Source organism: Natrix helvetica, assembly GCF_964273705.1.
Source record: "Natrix helvetica genome assembly, chromosome: 4".
NCBI classification, from domain to species: Eukaryota; Metazoa; Chordata; class Lepidosauria; order Squamata; family Natricidae; genus Natrix; species Natrix helvetica.
In genome coordinates this window covers 97,757,315-97,779,286 of record NC_138550.1, presented here as the reverse complement: position 1 = coordinate 97,779,286, position 21,972 = coordinate 97,757,315, and the positions used below count along the sequence as shown (strand labels likewise).

The window sequence follows — 21,972 nt, the reverse complement described above, 5'->3', positions numbered from 1 at the left end:
GTGTAAAGGCATTTTCAGATGGGAATATGTGCTTCAATTTAAAAACAGAAACAATCCTTTTCTTTCAAGGGTGAACATGAATTGACCCTTGAAAGAAATATTCTGTGAAAGAAACTGGCCAATTTAAATTTGGAACCCAGATACTTACTCCAAATTAAGGCCCTCTACTCAGATGTTCACTTGAGAACAAAACTGAAAAATACCCACCGTTAAGTTTTACTCAATTCCTAAGAAGGGCCTATTGTATAACTATATTTGAGTTTTTGGATTCCATGGCCAAATATCCATCACTTGTCAAATAGTGAGAAAGCGCATCTTTGTGGCTCCCCAGTGAGTGAAGATTTTGTTCATGTTTTGTGTATCAACTACCGTATTTTTCAGACTATAAGACGCACCGGACTATAAGACGCACCAAGGTTTTGAAGAGGCAAATTAAAAAAAAAAGTGGATAGGTAGATGGAGGGATAGAGAGGGAGAGAAAGAGAGAGGAATACAGTAGATAGGTAGGGAGGGAGAGAGAGTAGTTAGGTAGGTAGGTAGGTAGGTAAAGGGAGAGGGGGGGAGAGAGAGAGAGGGGGAGAGAGAGAGAGAGAGAGAGAGAGAGAGAGAGAGAGAGAGAGAGAAAGAAATACAGTAGGTAGGTAGGGAGTGTGTGTGTGTGTGTAGGTAGGTAGGTAGATGTTTCCAAGTGTATTTATCCATGTGCTGGAGAAGGAAATTGTTGATAATCTGCAGCACCTAAGACTTTGTTTCTTGTGGCACAGCACTTGATCAATGTAATTCTCATCAATCAATTAAAGAGCTTTCCAAAAGGGGGGGGAAAAAGTTTGTGCACTCTACAAACCTCCCCAAAACGACTGTTTTTCGCGAAAACGGGCCCATTTTTTGTTTAAAACATTGCATACATAGCCTTATGGAGGCTTATAGAGTGCTGCTGGAGGCTGGGGGGGGGGGGGGCAACAAACGGCCCGTTCTTTGCTCATTTCTGCCCTTCCTGCTCTCTGAAAGCCTCCATAAGGATATACACGGCCATTTTAGTGAAGGGGCAGGGCTTCGGGAGGCCAAAAACTCTGTATTCGATGTATAAGACGCACCCAGATTTTCAGCCTCTTTTTTGAGGAAAAAAGGTGTGTTTTATACTCAGAAAAATACGGTATATGCCCTTTTTAGGTTTAGATGTTTAAAAAAAAGGAGGGAATATTCTTCTTCCCTTTCTTTACTCTTTGAGACTGCTTGGCTGTTAAAGATCAAAAGCTCTCCTTACTCTGTTAAAGAGAGATGACTGAAAAATGCATTTGCCTGGAGTGGTTTGTTAGATATCAGTTTTTGAAGATGAGTAATACAGAAATAATGGCATGCGGTGGCTCAGTGACTAAGACGCAAAGCTTGTCGATCAGAAAGGTCGGCAGTTTGGATCCCTAGTGCTGCATAATGGAGTGAGCTCCCGCTACTTGTCCCAGCTTCTGCCAGTTTGAAAGCACGTAAAAATACAAGTAGAAAACTGGGGACCACTTTGGTGGGAAGGTAACAGCGTTCCGTGCGCTGACCATGGAGACGCCTTCGGACAGTGCTGGCTTTTGTAATGGAGATGAGCACTACCCCCTAGAGTCGGGAACAACTAGCACATATGTGCAAGGGGAACTTTTACCTTTACCTAACATACGAATGTGATCATTCAATATGTATATTTTCCTGTTTTCATTGCCATATTTCTGATTCTAAATGTGGATCATTTGTACATGTTTGAAAAGAAAAACAAAATTCATGGCTTTCTCTTTTTTTTAACCTGGAAACACAAGTATTTAAATTATTTTGCTTTTAAAAGAACAAATTTGTTCTGGAGTTCAGCAGGAATCCTTGAACAAGATACTCTGAAGTTGGTCCTAAATGAGTAGTTGAAAGAATTGCATCTCCTGAACATTTTGCTTCTTAAAAACTTGCAATGCTATTATTTTAACTTCCTAAGTATTAAAATCATTCCCCGAAGTCAAGCTGAAAATGACCATTGTCTTACCTGAAGGGTCCTTTTCAGGGCGCTGCAACGGAGAGTCCAAAGAAGGGGTTAAACACAGCCAATCTGCCCAGAACTGAATTGAAAACTTTAAGCCACGCCTCTGGTGCCGACTCTCCTCAGATTTATTCAATAAAGACGTGGAACAGTTGCGCGCTGAAACTTCAACTGGAAGTCTAATATGGAACAAGTCAAAAATAGTCCAACAACAATAACAGAAACAACAAACAACACTGTGACTTCACAAACACCAGCGGAGAATAGACCCCAGGGCGGGGTGGACTCTCCGTTGCAGCGCCCTGAAAAGGACCCTTCAGGTAAGACAATGGTCATTTCCCAGGGCGCTGCTCTGGAGAGTCCAAAGAAGGGACATGCCCAAGCTAACTGTCACTAGGGCGGGAAGGCTCAGCCATCAGGGTCGCTCCGCTGGTATGGATGCCCTGAAGAACACGCCTCCCAAAGGCCCCTTCCGCCAATGCAAAACTGTCCAGTTTGTAATTTCGGACAAATGGAGACAGAGAAGTCCAGGTGGCCGCCTTGCAGATCTCTTCAATCGGTGCCTGTGTAGACCAGGCAGCTGTGGTGGCGGCGCTTCTAGTCGAATGTGCTGTGATATTGCGAGGCACAGGAACGGACTGTAAAACGTGGGCAAGCGCAATGCAGGCTCGCAGCCATCCGCCGATGGTAGATGAAGAGACCTTCTTGCCTTGAGAAGCTGGTTGAAAGGAGACGAATAGAGATTCGGATTTCCGAAAACTGGCCATGCGCTTGAAGTATCTGCGAATAGTCCTGCGCACATCCAGCATGTGCCAGCGCTTTTCCCTCGGGTGCCGAGGATGCGGACAAAAATCCGGAAGGACCACCTCCTGCGTCCGATGAAACCAGGAATTGACCTTCGGAATGAAGGAAGGGTCCAGCCTCAGGATTACTCTGTCGTTACGAATGAGACACAAGTCCTCTCTGACTGACAAGGCAGCCAGTTCCGATATGCGACGAGCAGACGTGATAGCGACCAGAAAAACCGTCTTGAATGTGAGGTGTCTGAGACTGGCCGTCTTAATGGGCTCAAACGGGGGCCCGATGAGGGACCGCAACACTACATTGAGATCCCAAGATGGGTATCTGTGGACCACTGGGGGTCTCAGGTTGGTCGCTCCCCTGAGGAAACTGCGGATGGTCGGATTCCGGCCAAGAGATGCGTAGCCCTCAACTGAGAGAATGGTTGACAGGGCTGCCGCCTGGCGCCTCAGGGTGTTAGGTGCCAGGCCCTTGTCCAAACCTTCCTGCAGGAAGTCCAGGATGACAGGAACCGAAGCAAGGGGCGCAGACGTACCATGAGCCGTGCACCAGCTGGCGAAGGATTTCCAAGTGGCGTCGTAGATGCGCGTCATGGACTGCCGTCGTGACGCTTGGATGGTGCCAATCACTTTGTCTGACAACTTGCCTCTGCTTAGGAGATCCCTCTCAAGTGCCAGACGGCCAGCTGCAGCCACTGGGGCTCTGGATGTTGAAGGGCCCCCTGGCTGAGAGAGATGTCCTGTGGAGGAATCCGCCACGGTGGTGTGATCGAAAGACTCACCAAGTCTGCAAACCAGGTTCTCCTGGGCCAGTACGGTGCTACCAGCAGCACCTCCGCCTCCTCTGCTAGGATCTTCCTGATGACTCTGGGAAGAAGAGGTAGCGGGGGAAAAGCGTAAAGCAGACCTTTCGGCCACGGGCCGTGCAGCGCGTTGACTCCTTCCGCCCTCGGGTCGTGGAACCTTGTGAAGAACCGCGGAAGATGCGCGTTGGCCGCGGTGGCGAACAGGTCCACCAGCGGGAGGCCGAACCTCTGGGACAGTTGCTGGAACAGCAGCGGATGTAGACGCCACTCCGAGTGGTCGACTGTGGATCTGCTCAGCCAGTCCGCCTGGGTGTTGCTCGTGCCCGAGATGTGCTCCGCCTGAAGAGAAAGGAGATACCTCTCCGCTCATCGACCCAAGAGCTCCGCCTCCTTCATCAGGGATCTGGAGCGCGTTCCCCCGTCGATTGATGTGCGCCTTGGTGGCGACATTGTCTGTCATGATGCGCATGTGGTGGCCCTGAACGGTGCTCTGGAAGCGCTTCAGCGCAAGCCTGACTGCCCTCAGCTCCAGCCAGTTGATGCTGTGAGCGGCTTCGGAAGGGGACCACCTGCCCTGTGCGAGCTGGTTGTGGCAGTGGGCCCCCCAACCGAACAGGCTGGCATCCGTTGTGATGGTGAGCCTGACTGGCTCCTTGAATGGCGACCCCTTTAACAGGGCCGGAGACAACCACCACTTTAGAGAGCGACGTACCTCTGCTGGAACTGGAATCAGTCTTGTTGAGCTGCTTTCGTTTGTTCTTTGATATGGGAGCAGGAGCCACTGAAGGGGACGGGAGTGAAGTCTCGCCCAAGGCACGATTGACAGGCACGAGATCATCTTCCCGAGGAGCTGTGAGAGCTGAACCACCTTGACTAGACGTGACTGCTGCACCTGAACGACCATCTCCCGAAGGCTGGCCACCCTTTCCGGAGACAGGGATACCGTGCACGAGGTGGTGTTGATGACAGCCCCTAGATGCTTCAGTCTGGTCGTGGGGACGAGATGACTTTTTTCCAGGTTGATGGTGAACCCGTGGTCCCGGAGCGCCTGCATGGTGTGTTCTAGGTCGCTGACAGCTTGTTGATGCGATGATGACAGAATGAGAACATCGTCTAGGTAACAGTGGAGTCTGACCGGACGTGACCGTAGAAAAGCTGCCACGGCTGCGAGAACCTTTGTGAATGTCCTGGGCGCCGATGACAGGCCGAATGGCATTGCCCGGTACTGGTAATGGAGGCCTGCGTAAGAGAACCTCAGGAACTTGCGGTGGGCTTTGCGGATAGGGATGTGGAGGTAGGCCTCTTTGAGGTCTATGGACGTTAGTATATCGCCTGGCCTGATGCACCCCAAGATGGACTGGAGGGACTGCATCTTGAACCTGCGATATGTCACGTGGTGATTGAACCTCTTTAGATCTAATATCCCCCTCCACCCTCCTGAGTTTTTGGGGACCAGAAACAGGATGGAGTAAAACCCTCTTCCTTCCTGGCCTGCTGGGACAGGTTCTATGGCCCTGATCTCCTTGAGGTGCCTTATCTCCTGTTCCATGAGGGATCTTTTGACTAACCCTGAGGGAACTGGACACCGGATGAAGTGGCGGGGAGGGGGGGACCAGAATTCTAAAGTGAGACCCATGCGGACCGTTTGAAGAACCCACTGGTCCGACGTGGTCTGCTCCCATTTGGCGTGGAACAACTGCAACCGCCCTCCTATGGGAGCTGACCTGTGATGGTCATTTATACCTCCTAAAGGGTCGGGAGCCGGAGCCCCCCCGAAATGGCCGCTTGGAGAAGGGCTGCTGGCGACCTCTGTCTCGAAAGGACTGACGGTCCTGAGACCGCTCACCCTGCTGGGGATACGCCCGATGATAGGGGGCGGAGCTGGTGGAGGGCTCATTGTTCCGAAAGGCCTGCCTCCTGTAAGAGCCAGGACCTTTACGATCAGGCTTTTTGGTGACTGATGGCATCACTTTCTTTTTGTCCTTGTTTTCCACAAGGACTGGATCAAGGACCTCACCAAACAACTTGTCCCCTTTAAAGGGGGCAGTAACAAGCTTCCATTTGGAGCGCATATCCACATTCCAGTGCCTAAGCCACAGGAGGTGTCTGGAAGTAACATTAGACGCTAGGGCACGCGAGGCAAACTTAGCAGCATTCAGAGTGGCATCAGCAGTGTACTCTGTGGCTGCCATGATTTTATTGATATCCTGCCTGACTTTAACGTCCTTGGCAGGTATCTTCCTCAACAACTGCCTCAGCCACAGGAGAGCCGCCCTGGAGAAAAAGGAGGCTGAAGCGGAGGACTTAATGGCCCATGCAGCTGCCTGATGAGTCTTGTGACAAGCAGTTTCGGTTCTCTTGTCCTCAGCCTTGAGCCCCTCCAACAGGTCAGGAGAGAGCACAGAAGAGGAGGTAAGAGCCGCTACAGGGGGATCGATAGGAGGGAGCTTGAGCAGCTCCTCCAGGCTGGCATCCACCGTATATAGCTTCTTGTCATGGCTGCTGGGGGTAGCCATGGTAGCTGGCTGCGCCCACTGTCTTTGAACTAAATTGAGGAACATCTTGGGTACAGGAACTATTTCCTGGACCGAAATGGGTTCCTCAAAGAGATCCCCAGATAGATCATCAGGGTCTACAACCACCTGAGCTGGGGGGGTGGACCCCATGTGAGTTGAGATCTTAGCCTTATCTAAAATGGTTTTGAAATTATCCAAATTAAATAAGCCTGAAAAGGCCGGCTTTTTGGCGGGGCTTGCCTCATCCCCAGAAAATTCAGCTTCCTGCCTAGGAAGAAATTCCTCTTCTTCCTCCCAGTCTGACTCATCGGAGGCCACTGAAGAATGCAGGGACGGAGGTGGAAGGCTAGGAGTCATCTCTCTGGAATCCTCCTGGGGTTGCAAATGGTGGGTCTTGCGAGTGCGCTTGCCACCTTTTCGCATGCCTGCCTCAATGCCCTGGGAAATGGCCCTGTTAATTATTTCCTGCATTTCAGTGGATAGGTTAGGCCCTTGGTCCTCAATGGGGCGAACCCTTTGAGTGGGCCCGGGGATCGGCTGTTGAGGGGCTAAGGGCCCCATTGGAGCTGGTCCCTCCTCCATATCAGAGGGACAGGCAAAGAGATCAGCCTGATCTGCCATGGAATGGCCTGGAGAAGTTGCCATGGCCAAGGAATCCCCTTCCTCTTCACTATCAGAAATGGGGCCTCCCTGGGCTGGAGGAATTTCCCTGGAGGGCTCCCCAAGAGACACCGAAAGGGAAGATTGGGCCTGCTGTTGGGCTTTGGAAGACTGTTTTTCTAAGGCCTTCTGTCGCCTTAATGCATCTTTGTCTAGGCCTGAGCCCTGCTTGGGGCCATGCCTGGAGTAAGGCTTATTCCCTCTAATGGCCTCCCTGGCAGCTTTCCCGGCCTGTCTTACAGGGGCTCTGGAAGAGACACCCTCAGAAGTCTCAGGGGCCTGATCTGCCATGGTAACAATCACTGGTTGGGGCAGTAGGGGGATGGGAAAACCACCACTCACCACCTCCAGAAAGCCCACCGCAGCACGATGCTCCTGAGGAGACAGAGAAACTGCAAAGCCTGAAGTAGCTTGGAATCTTTTAGGCGCGAGCAGAATTCGCTCCCAGCGCCTGCAGGAGAGTAAGGGAGGCGACCCAGCAGGCCACGATCCCACGCCGCTATCAGTTGCTTGGATTGGGGCCCAGGTCGCCGGTCACACCGGGCAAGTCTGACTCCACGCGGCTCCTGCAAAGAGCCAGGCACCAGGCAGCTGCGGCAAAAAACTTTTAAAATTAAAGCCGGAAGATTGCGCAATCCAAAATGGCGGCCGGAACTCACTGGAGCTCTGCGCGCCAAATTTAAAGAGGGAAGAAGCCAAAATGGCTGCCCTGGAAGCCCACGCTGCAATTTGACTTGCTAGAAGCACAAATTGCAACGGAGGGCTTCCAGTGGGAATCGGCCCCCAGTAGGGGTGCCCCAACAGCGCTGGCGTCGGCACTCCGACCCACGCGCTTCCCCCAACAGCTGCCTGTGGCTTCTAGGAGCCAGAGCAAAGCCCCGGACTCCAGGAGAGCCGAAAGGGTGAGAAAAACCCAATTAAAAAGGGAAAAAAATAAACTTAAATTTAAACTCACCAGCCTGCTCTAAAAATCCTTAAATATGCTGTTTTAAAAAATTATTCTTCCTCTGGAGAGTCCAAGGAATCAATCTTAGAACTGGAGAAATCTTAAAGCGCGTCTACTGGGCTAGCTGAATTGAAAAAATCTGAGGAGAGTCGGCACCAGAGGCGTGGCTTAAAGTTTTCAATTCAGTTCTGGGCAGATTGGCTGTGTTTAACCCCTTCTTTGGACTCTCCAGAGCAGCGCCCTGGAAAATGGAAGAATATCAATTCTCACCTGGTTAAATTCCTCATTTCTTTTTCTGCCCATGTCCTGACCATCTTTCTTGGGTTTCCTTTACAGTAGCCATGACGAAACCTTGGAATGACAAGAGGGAGATTGAATGTTTATTTTTGTAAAAAACAACAACTGAAAAGTGAAATCCAGAAGCTAGTATGCAATGCAGACTCACCTGAATTCTCCACTCACATATTTATCCCGATCTTTAAACATCAAAATAGAAGTTTTAAAAATCTTTATTGCTCTATTCTCGCCTTTTGCAGTGCTGGCGTGGTACACATTAGCCTGGAAAAAGAAATATAATAAACACGTGTCAATATATAGATTGATATACAGTATACTTTTTGAGTAGTCAACCAATATTTTTAAATTTAAGTTTGTTTTAATTAACTATTACATGGCACAGAATTTAATACACATAATACAGAGTTTTATTTTGGATCACTGGCTCACACTGAGATGTATCTGAGTTTAATCAACCTAGCCACTACAGTGTATTAAACATGACTTATTATTAGGTTTAGTAAATCTAATAGATCACAGGGATACAAACCACACTCGATTAATATTTTAAATTGCCTTTGCTCCTTTCCAAATAGGTGAACCATGAACAGAATTGGGGGTGGGGGGAGTTGCCCACACTTGAATCATTTTGCATAGAGATATGCCACTCCTATAATAATAACGCACAGCATTAATGATCTGAAATAAATACTTCTTTATCGTGGTCTACCCGTGGAGGAAAAATGGCTCTCTGTATTTGTAAGCCTATTTCCACACCGTACAAAAAAATGGTTTGGATTGTGTCCTTGATTTGGCGCAGAACTGCTTGAATAAAAAGAGGCACTTAATGACAGCTGCAAATTGTAATTCTGCAAATTATATCACTGCATTCAATATCGGTCTTCCAAGGCATTATTTCAATAGCTATTATTTTAAGAAGGGATAGCCTGCCTGGATGGCTCTCAAGTCTAATCTGACATCAAATGCAGTATTTTTGATTTTAAAAACACCTAGAATACATAGTCAGATTACACTAAGTTCGGGCTTATGAGGACTCAACCCAGGACTCAGCTCGTGAAACTATAGTTAAGAGTTAAGAAAAAGAATTATAGCAAAACCTGATTGCTGCCTGCTCTTCCGCAGTCACTACTAGAAGTGGTTTAGAAGGTGTTTAATTAATCACAGGAAAAATATGGGGGTAGGAAATTTGCCCTCCTCATGTCAGTCTTGTAAAGTAAACCAGGCAGGAAACATGGTCAGATGAGCTAATTCTACTTTATTATATTTCTTTATTATAACTTTGTACATTATAATATTAACAGATTCTTTCAAGTGTGAAAGTATCTTCCCAAAACAAAGAATAGCTTTCTTCAGAGCCAGATTTAACATTCTTCCTTCAGCACTCCTCCAGGGCAGGTATAAGAGAAGACCAATAGCAGAACGGGTTTGTATACAGTGGGGCGAAAAAGTACTTAGTCAGCCACCAATTGTGCAAGTTCTCCCACTTAAAAAGATGAGAGAGGCCTGTAATTGGCATCATAGGTAGACCTCAACTATGAGAGACAAAATGAGAAAACAAATCCAGACAATCGCATTGGCTGATTTGGAACAAATTTATTTGCAAATGGTGGAAAATAAGTATTTGGTCACCTACAAACAAGCAAGATTTCTGGCTCTCACAGACCTGTACCACCTTCTTTAAGAGGCTCCTCTGTCCTGCATTCATTACCTGTATCAATGGTACCTGTTTGAACTTGTTATCAGTATAAAAGACACCTGTCCACAACCTCAAACAGTCACACTCCAAACTCTACTATGATGAAGACCAAAGAGCTGTCGAAGGACACCAGAAACAAAATTGTAGACCTGCACCAGGCTGGGAAGACTGAATATGCAATAGGCAAGCAGCTTGGTGTGAACAAATCAACTGTGGGAGCAATAATTAGAAAATGGAAGACATACAAGACCACTGATAATCTCCCTCGATCTGGGGCTCCACGCAAGATCTCACCCCATGGGGTCAAAATGATCACAAGAACGGTGAGCAAAAATCCCAGGACCACACAGGGGGACTTAGTGAATGACCCGCAGAAAGCTGGGACCAACGTAACAAAGGCTACCATCAGTAACACACTATGCCGCCAGGGACTCAGATCCTGCAGTGCCAGACGTGTCCCCCTGCTTTAGCCAGTACATGTCCGGGCCCATCTGACGTTTGCTAGAGAGCATTTGGATGATCCAGAAGAGGATTGGGAGAATGTCATATGGTCAGATGAAACCAAAATAGAACTGTTTGGTAGAAACACAACTCGTCGTGTTTGGAGGAGAGAGAATGCTGAGTTGCATCCAAAGAATACCATGCCTACTGTGAAGCATGGGGGTGGCAACATCATGCTTTGGGGCTGTTTCTCTGCAAAGGGACCAGGACAACTGATCCGTGTACAGGACAGAATGAATGGGGCCATGTATCGTGAGATTTTGAGTGCAAACCTCCTTCCATCAGCAAGGGCATTGAAGATGAAACGTGGCTGGGTCTTTCAACATGACAATGATCCCAAACATACCGCCCGAGCAACGAAGGAGTGGCTTCGTAAGAAGCATTTCAAGGTCCTGGAGTGACCTAGCCAGTCTCAGATCTCAACCCCATAGAAAGCCTTTGGAGGGAGTTCAAAGTCCGTGTTGCCCAGCGACAGCCCCAAAACATCACTGCTCTAGAGGAGAGCTGCATGGAGGAATGGGCCAACATATCAGCAACAGTGTGTGCCAACCTTGTGAAGACTTACAGGAAATGTTTGACCTCTGTCATTGCCAACAAAGGATATGTAACAAAGTATTGAGATGAACTTTTGATATTGACCAAATACTTATTTCCCACCATAATTTGCAAATAAATTCTTTCCAAATCAGCCAATGTGATTGCCTGGATTTGTTTTCTCATTATGTCTCTCATAGTTGAGGTCTACCTATGATGCCAATTACACGCTTCTCTCATCTTTTTTAAGTGGGAGAACTTGCATAATTGGTGGCTGACTAAATACTTTTTTGCCCCACTGTATGTGGTAAAGGAGAAGTGGAATATATCTCACATGTTCTATTACACTGTGAACTATACAGAGTTTGTAGGTCTGCACATATTCTCCCCTTATTAGAGAGATTGCCAGGGAGGGCAGACAATTTTTATCTAGGCTTTCTCCTCCAGGACACAAACCCAGCTACCACGTATGCAGTGGCCAAGTTCTGTGTTGCTGCAATGTCCACAAGGAAAAAAAATGGTTATAGAAGTATAGTTGTCATCTTGTACCAATTATTTGGACATATCTCTAACAATTTCTGGACCATTGTATTTACTTCCATACTTATCGGCTTTGCACCCAGGTAAACCAGGGAGTGACCCGAACAATTTGAGAACATATATGTTATTATCCACTTTTAACGTCAATATTTTTTAATTATATTTTAATGTTAGTACTTTTTAACATATTGTAAAAAGTAATATGTATTGCTGGTCTTTGGCCGTAATAAAGATTTATACTATTACACTATACAGTGTGTTCAAGTCCAAGCTTTACTGCATCTTTTCAATGATAAACCTTAGGTATCTATAAATCCTTGCCAGTCCTGATGCAGAAGAATGGAGCCTCTTTGTTCCACAATGACTTTTCAGAAAAATTATAGAAAGCATGTAATACAAATCACAAGACTTTTAAAAATGCATTGCAAGATTACTTTTAGCAAACGATAGGTTCAGCCAACCTCTTTTCCAGTGCTGACACAACCATTGATCTCGGATATCACACCTCTGCTAAGCATCTTGAATAGAATCATTCGTGTTCTTGGATCCAGGACCTTAGAAAGACAAAACACCATCAAATCCATTACTTACAAAGATGTGGATTAAATCACTTCCAACTTTAAAATCTAAGAAAGCCCTATTTGTTCAAAGCCAAGATTTTCCTCCTACAAAGTTTATTCTTTTTTTCAACTTGTTTTCTTCTGCAAATTTTTAGTCTGCAAATGCTTTAAAGTTTAAATAACATTTCACTAAAATGTAGGAGCAAAACATGACTACATCATAACCTTTTTTAGAGGCCAACACTGGATTCGTGAAGCATGCTGAGAAATATCAACTTTATGAATTAATAAGTGTTTTATATCCATTATTGTATGATTAAGAGGTTACAGATCAATGCAGGCAATCATCACTTATTGACAACTCATTCAGTGGCCATTCAAGCTTACAATGACTCTGAAAAGGTAGTACCTTTGTTCTCACAGTTGTGGCTGTTGCAGTGACCCTGTAATAACTTGATCACAATCTGCAACAATCTGCAACCTTCACTGCCAGCTACAAGAAGCAAAGTCAATGGGAAGCTGACCATAGGCTACAAATTACAATGTTATGATGGCTTTGCTTAACAACCTGTGGTCAGGGGTGGGCTTCAAAAATTTCAGCAACAGGTTCTCTACCCAGTTGCTGGGTGGGCATGACCATGGTAGAGCCAGCTTCCTGCACCGGGGGAGGGGCACTTTCACCCTCCCCAGCCTCTGCCTCCCCTGGACTCTGGAGGCCCTCTGGACGCTGGAAATAGGCCTGTTTCTAGCCTTCTGGAACTTCCGGGAGGCCGTTTTTCTCTCTCCTCAAGCCTTCATGTGGGCCCTGCACTTATCTCACATCCAAACGGGCCATGTGGAGACTCCTGAGAGGGTAGGGGTGAGAGGGAAGGGAGAGGCCAGTCAGGGGTGGGATTTGGAGGTTCTCCGAACCGGCCTTAATGTTAGCTATAGGTTCTCCCGAACCTGCGCGAACCCGTAGCAGCCCACCCCGACCTGTGGTGGTTTGCTTATGACATCATATGACAACAAGAAGTGCCACAACTGCCATCAGTAAAGCAACGGTGATGTGATATTGTGCTTTAAGATCACACTGCTTAGTGACTACAATTCCAGTCTCAAGTGAATGAGGGCCACTTGTACAAATACACATATAAATGTGTTGGTCTTAAGGACTACCTTATTTCAACTGAAGCAATTATTTAAAGAAACCAATTAATCATGGTTTATATTATTGGAAGTCTACAATTCTCTGATCTTTCATAGAGCATCTGAAATCTTACTGGGTTTTTTTCCTCTGAAGGCAGAGAGATACAATCATTAAAATGAAGAATAAAACTTCCTTTCTGAGAAAGCTTTTATTATTATTATTATTATTATTATTATTATTATTATTATTATTATTATTATTATTATTATTATTATTATTATTATTATTATTATTATTATTATTATTATGTTAATCTTTGGTGAGATTCACAGCCTTTGGGGCTGGTTGGTAGCTCAACAACTCGAGTCCTAACCAAGGACCTAGGAACTGTTAAGGTAACATCGGAGGATATAAGTTGTACCAAGTAGGTTTTTTGTAGAGTCAGAATGTTCAAGTCGGGTAAATTTAGAATTTTCAAATAACGAAGTAGCCCTTTAGGTATTGCTCCAAGGACTCCAATTATAACTGGGACAACATATGATTTCTTTTTCCACAGTCATTCAACCTCAATTTGCAAGTCCCGTATTTTGTGATTTTTTTCTTGCTGTTTATCTTTAATTCATGCATCGCCAGGTATTGCAATGTCAATGAACCATACTTTTTTCTTTTCAATTATTGTTATGTCAGGTGTGTTATAGGCCAAGTGCTTGTCAGTCTGGATTCTGAAGTCCCACAATATCTTGACTTTTTCATTTTCTAAAACTTTCTCAACCTGATGGTCCCAGTGGTTTTTGCTGTACTCAAATCCAAACTTTTGGCACAATTTCCAGTGAATAATCTTAGCAACGCAGTCATGGCATTGTTGGTAGTCAGTTTGTGAAATTTTGCTGCAACCACTGATCAAGTGGTCGACTGTCTCATCTTTCTCATTACAGAGGCGACATTTGCTGTTGATGGTAACGTTGAATTTTTGCCTTCATGCAGTTTGTGGCTAAGGCTTGTTCTTGAGCTGCCAAAATAAAGCCTTCTGTTTCTTTTTTCAGTACTCCTGATCTTAACTAGTTCCAAGTTAGTTTTTGGTCAGCTTTGCCTTCAATGCTTTTCAAGTATTGGCCATACATAGCTTTGCTTTTTCAATTTTCAGCTTGCTTCCCAATTACTTCTTTCTTACATTCAGCTTTTAACTTAGTTGTCTTCAAAAGGCCTCCTTTATTTACTCCCTTAATCATTGGTTCTTCACTTTTCTGGATGTAATCATTCAAGCTGTGTCTTTCTTCTTCCACAGTCTGCTTTACTTGTAGGAGTCCTCGACCACCCTCTACTCTTGGTAGATACAATTGGTCAACATCACTTTTAGGGAGCAAAGCATATTCATTGTCATAAGCTTCCTTGTTTTTCCAAATTGTCCAACTCCATCTGGATCCAGTCAATTATTCCTGCAGAGTATCGGATTACAGCTATAGCCCAGGTATTTATGGCTTTTATGATGTTTCCTTCACTCAGTTTGGACTTTAATAACTTGCAAATTCGTCGAATGTACTTGGCTGAGGTTAATTCCTTAACTTTATTATGCATTAATAAGGTGACCAACTTTTTTACAATGAAAAGGAGGACAAAACACGTTCTATTGTCCAAAATGCTAAGGTGACCAACTTTTTTACAATGAAAAGGAGGACAAATAAATTGGAAAAAATATATCGTAAATAAAAGAAATTTTTATTCATTGCAACAATAATACACTAAAATATGATATATGCATAATAAAAAAACATTTGCAACATTTTATATTGTAATTATGCTTATATGCCTGTTAATTATTATTTAAATGAGTACTTTTCCATTGAATTAATATTTTTTGTCAATGTATCATCTTCTAACAATATATTGGAAATATCTGAACAAGAAATATCCTTCATATTGAATTTTACGGCAAGTGCTACAGCTAGAGTATCAACATTCAAACTTGATTTCTCACTTGTCGAAAAATCATTGGCAATTGAAAAAACTCTTTGCTGCATTAGTTCCAGGGCAGCACAACGTAAATTGAACAAGTATAAATAAATGTTCACATGGAATATGTTCATTTTTGAAATGGCTGAAAATATCCACCCATCTTTTATCAATTTCAACATGTTGATTTTCCCATTGTATTAATTTTTCAGAATTTAAATATACATTCAGTCTTCTAATTTCTTCAAAGAGACAATTGTCGTCTATTTTAATGTCTAGCATTTCTTTAGATAAAAATTCAACACAAGATTCAATATCTGTTCAATATACTTGCGATGAATTAAAAAAAACCACCATTAAAAACTGTTCAATAAAACGTGAATTGTACTTACCTCTGTATAACTGAATATTCACTGAGAAAGAAATAATTACCGTGAGTCATTCAATTGCCGACGTGCCGTGAGTCTACTGCGTGCGTATGTGCCGTGTTGTGTTTCGGTAAGAAGTAAACAAAGCCACTTGCATGCGGCGCTCTCTCTCAAGGTCTCCCGTGCAGAGCGCATGCGTCTCATAATCACGTCTTATACCGCACTATACTGAGTCTTGACGAATTGTCATGTCAAATACAAATACGTCACATAACGCGCAACAGATTAGTCTTCAAATATCGAAAAGGAGGACATGTAGGAGGACACTTTTTGAGGGAGGACAGAACTTACAAAAGAAGGACTGTCCTCCCTAAAGGAGGACGGTTGGTCACCTTAGCATTAAGTCAGAGGTCTATAAAATCCCCAAGTACTTGTAGCCTTCTTCTGGTTTTACTGTCTTTATCATTTCTTCATTCTCAAGTTGTATCCCATCATCTTCTAGGACTTTACCTGCCTGGGTTGCCATTGTTGCACATTTGTCAATTCCAAACTGCATACCAATGTCTTGGCTAAATTCTTTTGTGCTTTCAATTAATAAATTCAGTTCAGCTTTTGTTTTACCAAACAGCTTCAAATCATCCATGTACACCAAGTGTGAAATTTTCAGTCCTTTCTTTGCAAGTTCGTATCCGCAGTTCACCTTCTTCAAAATGGTTGTAAGTGGTAGCATTGAGAGTATAAAAAGTAGGGGTGAAAGGAATCACCCTGGAAAATGCCTCGTTTAATTTCAACTTCACCCAGTTCTTCTCCATTAGCCATAAGCTTCGTTTTCCAGAGGTTCGTTGAAGTTTCCATGAATATTTGTATGTTCTGCTGATGCCAAAGATTTTCGGGCATTTCTTGATCCAGCTGTGGGGAACGGAATCGAACGCTTTTTATAGTCTATCCAAGCCATGGACAGCTTGATTTGTCTTTTCTTTGAATTCTTTAGGATTAGCTTGTCAATCAGCAGTTGATCCTTTGTTCCTCTTGAATTTTTGCAGCATCCTTTCTGTTCTACAGGAAGCAAGTCATTTCTTTCCAAGTATCCATAAATTTGGTTTGCAATGATACCAGTAAGGAGCTTGTATGTTGTTGGCAAACAGATAATTGGCCTATAGTTTCCAGGGTCCTTTCCTTTTTCTTTATCTTTTTGGATCAAAAATGTCCTTCCAGTTGTCATCCATTCATCATTTTCAGGCGTTTTTAAAATCTGGTTCATTTAGGCTGCCAATCTTTTGTGCATACTTGTAAGTGCCTTTAGCCAGAAACCATGTAGCTCATCTGGTCCAGGTGCACTCCAATTCTTCACTTTTCTTGACTGCCTTTGCACCATTTCTTTTGTTATTTTCACATCTTCCATTTTATGCACTTTAACAGAATCCTCAACCTGCTTGATCCATTTTGCATTTCTGTTGTGCTTCTTGTTGTTTTCTCACAAATTCTCTGAATTGTAAGTTTTCCTTGAACAGAGTTACTCGATTTTCATATCGTTTAATCTTTTCAGCAATGGCAATAACCCTTTGCTTCAGCTCTTCAATTACTACTGCAATCTCCTTATTCTCCAAATCATACCTTGCTTCCAGGCTGTTGTTGTTGTTGTTGTTGTTGTTATATACTTTATTCATTAAACATGAAACTCAGCCAATTGAACATTCAAAAATGCATTACAAATAGTGCTTGTTCTTGAGCAGCCAGTATTAAACCTTCTGTTTCTTTCTTGATAGTTCCCATCTTAAGCCATGTCCATGTCAAGCTGTCATTATTATATACTTTATTCATTAAACATGAAACAGCCAACTGAACATTCAAAAATGCATTACAAATACCAGTGACTGGTACTAATGGTTGATACGGTTTGCTGCCAGTGTCCTAGGTATCAACCAAGTACCTTCTTAAAATATAAGATGTTCCAAGTAGCGCAGTTTTTTGCAGTTCCGCTGCTGTTATTGCAGGAAGCTGCAATTTGTTGATGTATCTTGTAAAATTCTTGGACATGGTGCCAAGTGCCCACATGACAATGGGTATCACTGTTACATGCTTCATCCATAGCCATGTAGTTTTGATGGCCAGGTCACGATATTTCATTATTTTTCTAGTTCTTTTTCTTCGATTCTGGCATCTCCAGAATCGAAGAAATATCAGCGATATCAATAAACTGTACACTTCGGCCCTCTACAACCGTGATATCTGGCGTGTTGTGCTTCAAATGACGATCCATTTGTATTCGAAAGTCCCACAAGATCTTCACCTTCTCATTTTTGATAACTTTTTCCACTTTATGTTCCCGTGACTTTCTGGATACTGGTAAATCATATTTTTTACATATAATGACCAGTGGATTAATTTAGCAACTCGGTCATGTCTAGCTTTGTAATCAGTTTGTGCGATTTTGCTGCATTCACAAATTAAATGTGAAACAGTTTCGACTTTTGTTATTGCAAAGTCGGCAGTTTGGGTTGTCAGTGGATTTTTCTATCTTCGCTTTCATGGCATTAGTTTGTAGTGCTTGTTCTTGAGCAGCCAGTATTAAACCTTCCATTTCTTTCTTGATAGTTCCCATCTTAAGCCATGTCCATGTCAAGTTGTTATTGTTGTTGTTTGTTGTTTGTTGTTGTTGTTGTTGTTGTTGTTGTTATTATTATTATTATTATTATTATTATTATTATTATTATTATTATTATTATTATTATTCCTAAAAAATAATTAACGTGGACAGAATATAGTCCAAAAGCATCCATCAATGTGATCTGGAAGCAAACACCTCTCCACCTATATTTTGCCCTCCCAACATCAGACCAGTAGTGCAGTAAGCATTCTCAGATAAGATTTGGGAAGCACCTGATGAAATGGAGAAAACCCATCTAGATTAAGCATAACTGTATAGTGTAAAAGGGGGATTTCACATTGACATTACAATGCTATGCACTGCTATTAAAGAATATAGCTGGCTGAAAAGTTTTCTTTTACTTTGAATTCTCACAATATATATATTTTTTAAAAAACTGACGATTTATATCACTTACTTGTTCTACCGTCGCCCTGTCTGATTTATCTTTCACCCGGTACCTAGCAGAAACAAAACATTGTATGATCCATTGTACCAGAATAAAATACAAATATCTCAACACTTAAGCTACATGCCAGCAATATGAAAATATTCTGGCCCAAGAAACAGGACAAAAAGCCTAAAATATTCTCCAGAAATTAAAAACAGTAATCTTCATAATGCAACTCATGCAGACTTCGGTCAAATAACATTAGGGTGGTTTTCAGGAAAATAAAATAGTATCACTATTAGATAAGAACATGCCAAAACAAAATTGGAAATAACTTAATTTACCAAACCAATCTTAACCTCACTTTTTAGGAATCCATGCCTGGTCCTAAATAATTAGGCAAAAGATTCTAAGGAGGCATCTGCAGGACTGTGATGTTAATTTTGCAAGGTTATCTTAGAATGTTATATCAAAACATAACATTAATATATTGATTACAAATCCATGCCAATCAAGTAACAGTTATATATTCTCTATGACAGTGATGGCGAACCTATGGCACGCAGAGTCATTTGTCAGAGCATGCGAGGCGCTGCCTGGTCAACTGGCCAGCGTGCATGCGCACACTGGTCAGCTGAGTTCACCTTTTTAAAAGCCATTTTTTTGCCCTCCCCAGGCTCCAGAGGCTTTATAGGAGCCTGGGGAGGGCGAAAAGAGCCTCCCCCGCCCTCCCCCCCAAGGCCCTCTGGAGGCTTCAGGGACTGTCCAGTGGCTTCCCTGACGCCTTCGGAACGCTTAAAACCACCCTCCGAGCAAACCGGAAGTGACTTCCGGTTTGCTCGGAGGGTGGTTTTAAGCGTTCCGAAGGCTTTAGGGACCGTCCGTAGGCTTCCCTGACGCCATCGGAATGCTTAAAATGACCCTCCAAACAAACCAGAAGTCACTTCCGGTTTGCTCGGAGGGTCGTTTTAAGCGTTCCGAAGGCTTCAGGAAGCCTCTGGACGGTCCCTGAAGCCTCCGGAGGCCCTCTGGGAGGGCGGGGGAGGCTCTTTTCGCCCTCCCCAGGCTCCTATAAAGCCTTTGGAGCCTGGGGAGAGCAAAAAAAGCATGTAAAAATGGGGGGGTTCGCGCGTTGTGCGCGCATACGCACTGGAGGGGTCGCACACTGCATTATGGGTGCGGCATGCCCACACACGACCCTCCCGTGCTCCCCCCACTTGTGGCACACGAGCCAAAAAAGGTTCACCATCGCTGCTCTATGACATTAATTTCTGCACATCCATTTTACTTACATATCTGCTTCTCTTTGCCTAGACTTCTCTGTAACTTTATTTATAACAGAATCAGCAAAACGCAGCTTGTCTGGAAAAAACCAAATACACACATCCTACTCTTTAAAAATGACCTCAACGCTGCATAACGTGCATAATTTCATTGTGAACATAGTTCTAGAAAACAAGCAAGACATTTACAACAAGCACAGTTTTCAATTCATACATATGTCTGTCAACTGTTTTTCCCCCTTATATTTCTGAAGCCACTCAACTTCTCAATTTCTCTGGGAAATGTGCAAAACTAAAAACCTCAAAATATAAAATTGTGTGTGTGTGTGTGTGTGTGTGTGAGAGAGAGAGAGAGAGAGAGAGAGAGAGAGAGAGAGAGAGAGAGAGAGAGAGAGAGAGAAAGAGCTTTGCTGGCTGAGGAACTCTGGGAGTTGAAGTCCACAAGACTTAAAGTTGCCAAGGTTGGAGACCCCTGGATTAGATGACAGTGAGGACAGCTTGGTAATTGTGGTAGAAGCCAGGAAATCCAGGTGTGATTTGTTTTTCAGCTACAACCTGCAAACCGTAGTGTTTTCCTATCCCTTCTTCCTCTTTAGGGAAAGATATGGCTAATAGAAAAAAGAGAAGCTGAGACACATGTAGACACATTGCCCTACCTTGAAAGGCACCAGTGTAGGATGACCTTCACCATTTCATAATGTTATAATCCTGCTATAGTTGTTAGTAAAATATGATTTGAAATGTGGAACAGGGGACTATAAGTCTATTTTTGATGAGCCAAAACTTTATTTCATCACAGAAATAAATAAAATCAGAGGTTTTTTTACATCTCCCAGAGGCATTTTAATAGTTTTCCAGGACAGATTAACACATCAATCCATTGAATTTCATCTTTTAAAAACTATCACCTGATTCAGCTCCTCTGGAATCCTGAAATTCTAAATGGTCCACTTACCTAGATTGATTTTATTCTCAAACTTTCTTAATGCTTTATCTGTAGGTGTAGACATTTTGGCTGCATTGCTGCTGGGATTCTGTTTGTTTGCCTGAAAATATATTGTATAAGTAAAATTCCATTTAAAAACTATTCTAAAGGCACAGTTTCACAGATTCTTAATCTGAGAAATGATTTTTAAAAAGCTATTGCATGATTATGTCCCCAGTGCTATCCCTATTATGTGCAAATTCCCCAGGCCTGCAAACACTAGTTAACAGGTATAGCCAAGTGCTGTTATAACCTTATCTATGAATAGCTTTGAAGGGTCAGTCTCACTAGAGAAAGAGGGAATGCAGAATCCTGTGGCCCATTCCAAATTCATCAGCCATGATTAAGGCCACAGGAACAAAAGCATATATACCAGCTAGCCTAAGAAACACATTTCATCAAATGCAGGAAGTATAGTAAGACATGTAACTTGACTTTTGGAAGGCTAAAGACAGTGGGAGTTTTGCACTGAGTTCAGCATAATGGAATGCACCCAGTGAAAAAGTACCCAAAGATTTTAACAGATGACCTCCTTTCCTTTTTTTTAAATCCTTGTGTGACCAGAAAAAAACATAGATCACAATTCCATTTTAATTAGTTGGTGGCTTAGCAATGCATGCACATCAAAGAACTGGCATTTAAAGTAAAACATAGGCACATACACTAAACCAGCAAAATTCCTAGATTCTTTAGGTGCCTAGAGTTTATTTTAAACTACAACTTGGTTTGCGCATGACAAGCTGAATTAGTTAAAATGACACAGAATTTTGGTTTACTCTTCCTCTGGGTTGTGTGAATGGGAAAGAAAAGGAAATGCTCAAGCCTCATACTTCGCATGCCTGTCATTTATGCAAGCAGCACTAAGCTATGACTCACCATCACACATTAAGACAGTAATTAGGTAGTATTGGGTGCAAAAACTCCTAAAACTATCAGCTAGTCTCTGCAAGATGCTGGGACATTTTTTGTTATTCAAAACAAAATGGAATACTTAAGCCTTCAGACTATTAACTTTCCCAATGCACTGTGACTACTTTCCTATAAAATAATTTTAAAGGTTCAAATTAAAATGCCCACAAGTGTAGCTTACAGCCGAACACATTGTCACATAGACTAAATCCACACACAGTGGCCTGGTTTTATAGTCATGTTATACTACAATTTGCTATACCCACAGTCATATAATTCGATGGGGTGTAATTAGCATTGGCATAGCAGTGTCAGGACTTTTTCCCCCTTCGCTAAACTGGGCATAGGCGTGGCCAGCGTGTGACACATCCAGACCGCAAGTTTGATAGCCCTGTTATATAGGAACCAGGGCAAACACATCTGAAAGTAACAGATAAAAAATCCAC

General features: G+C 43.3%; 1 protein-coding gene across 1 annotated transcript in view; it reads right to left on the bottom strand.

Moving 5' to 3' along the window:
• The window catches only part of RIOK1 (RIO kinase 1), a 39,535-nt gene that overhangs the window by 13,691 nt on the left and 3,872 nt on the right, over window positions 1-21,972 (bottom strand). The window contains exons 4-9 of the mRNA XM_081952534.1: window positions 20,588-20,678; window positions 19,642-19,711; window positions 18,377-18,419; window positions 11,766-11,858; window positions 8,182-8,294; window positions 8,007-8,087 (exon numbers count right to left, since the gene is read on the bottom strand). Coding sequence (XP_081808660.1) covers window positions 8,007-8,087; window positions 8,182-8,294; window positions 11,766-11,858; window positions 18,377-18,419; window positions 19,642-19,711; window positions 20,588-20,678 — 491 coding nt within the window. The remainder of the gene's footprint in view (window positions 1-8,006; window positions 8,088-8,181; window positions 8,295-11,765; window positions 11,859-18,376; window positions 18,420-19,641; window positions 19,712-20,587; window positions 20,679-21,972) is intronic.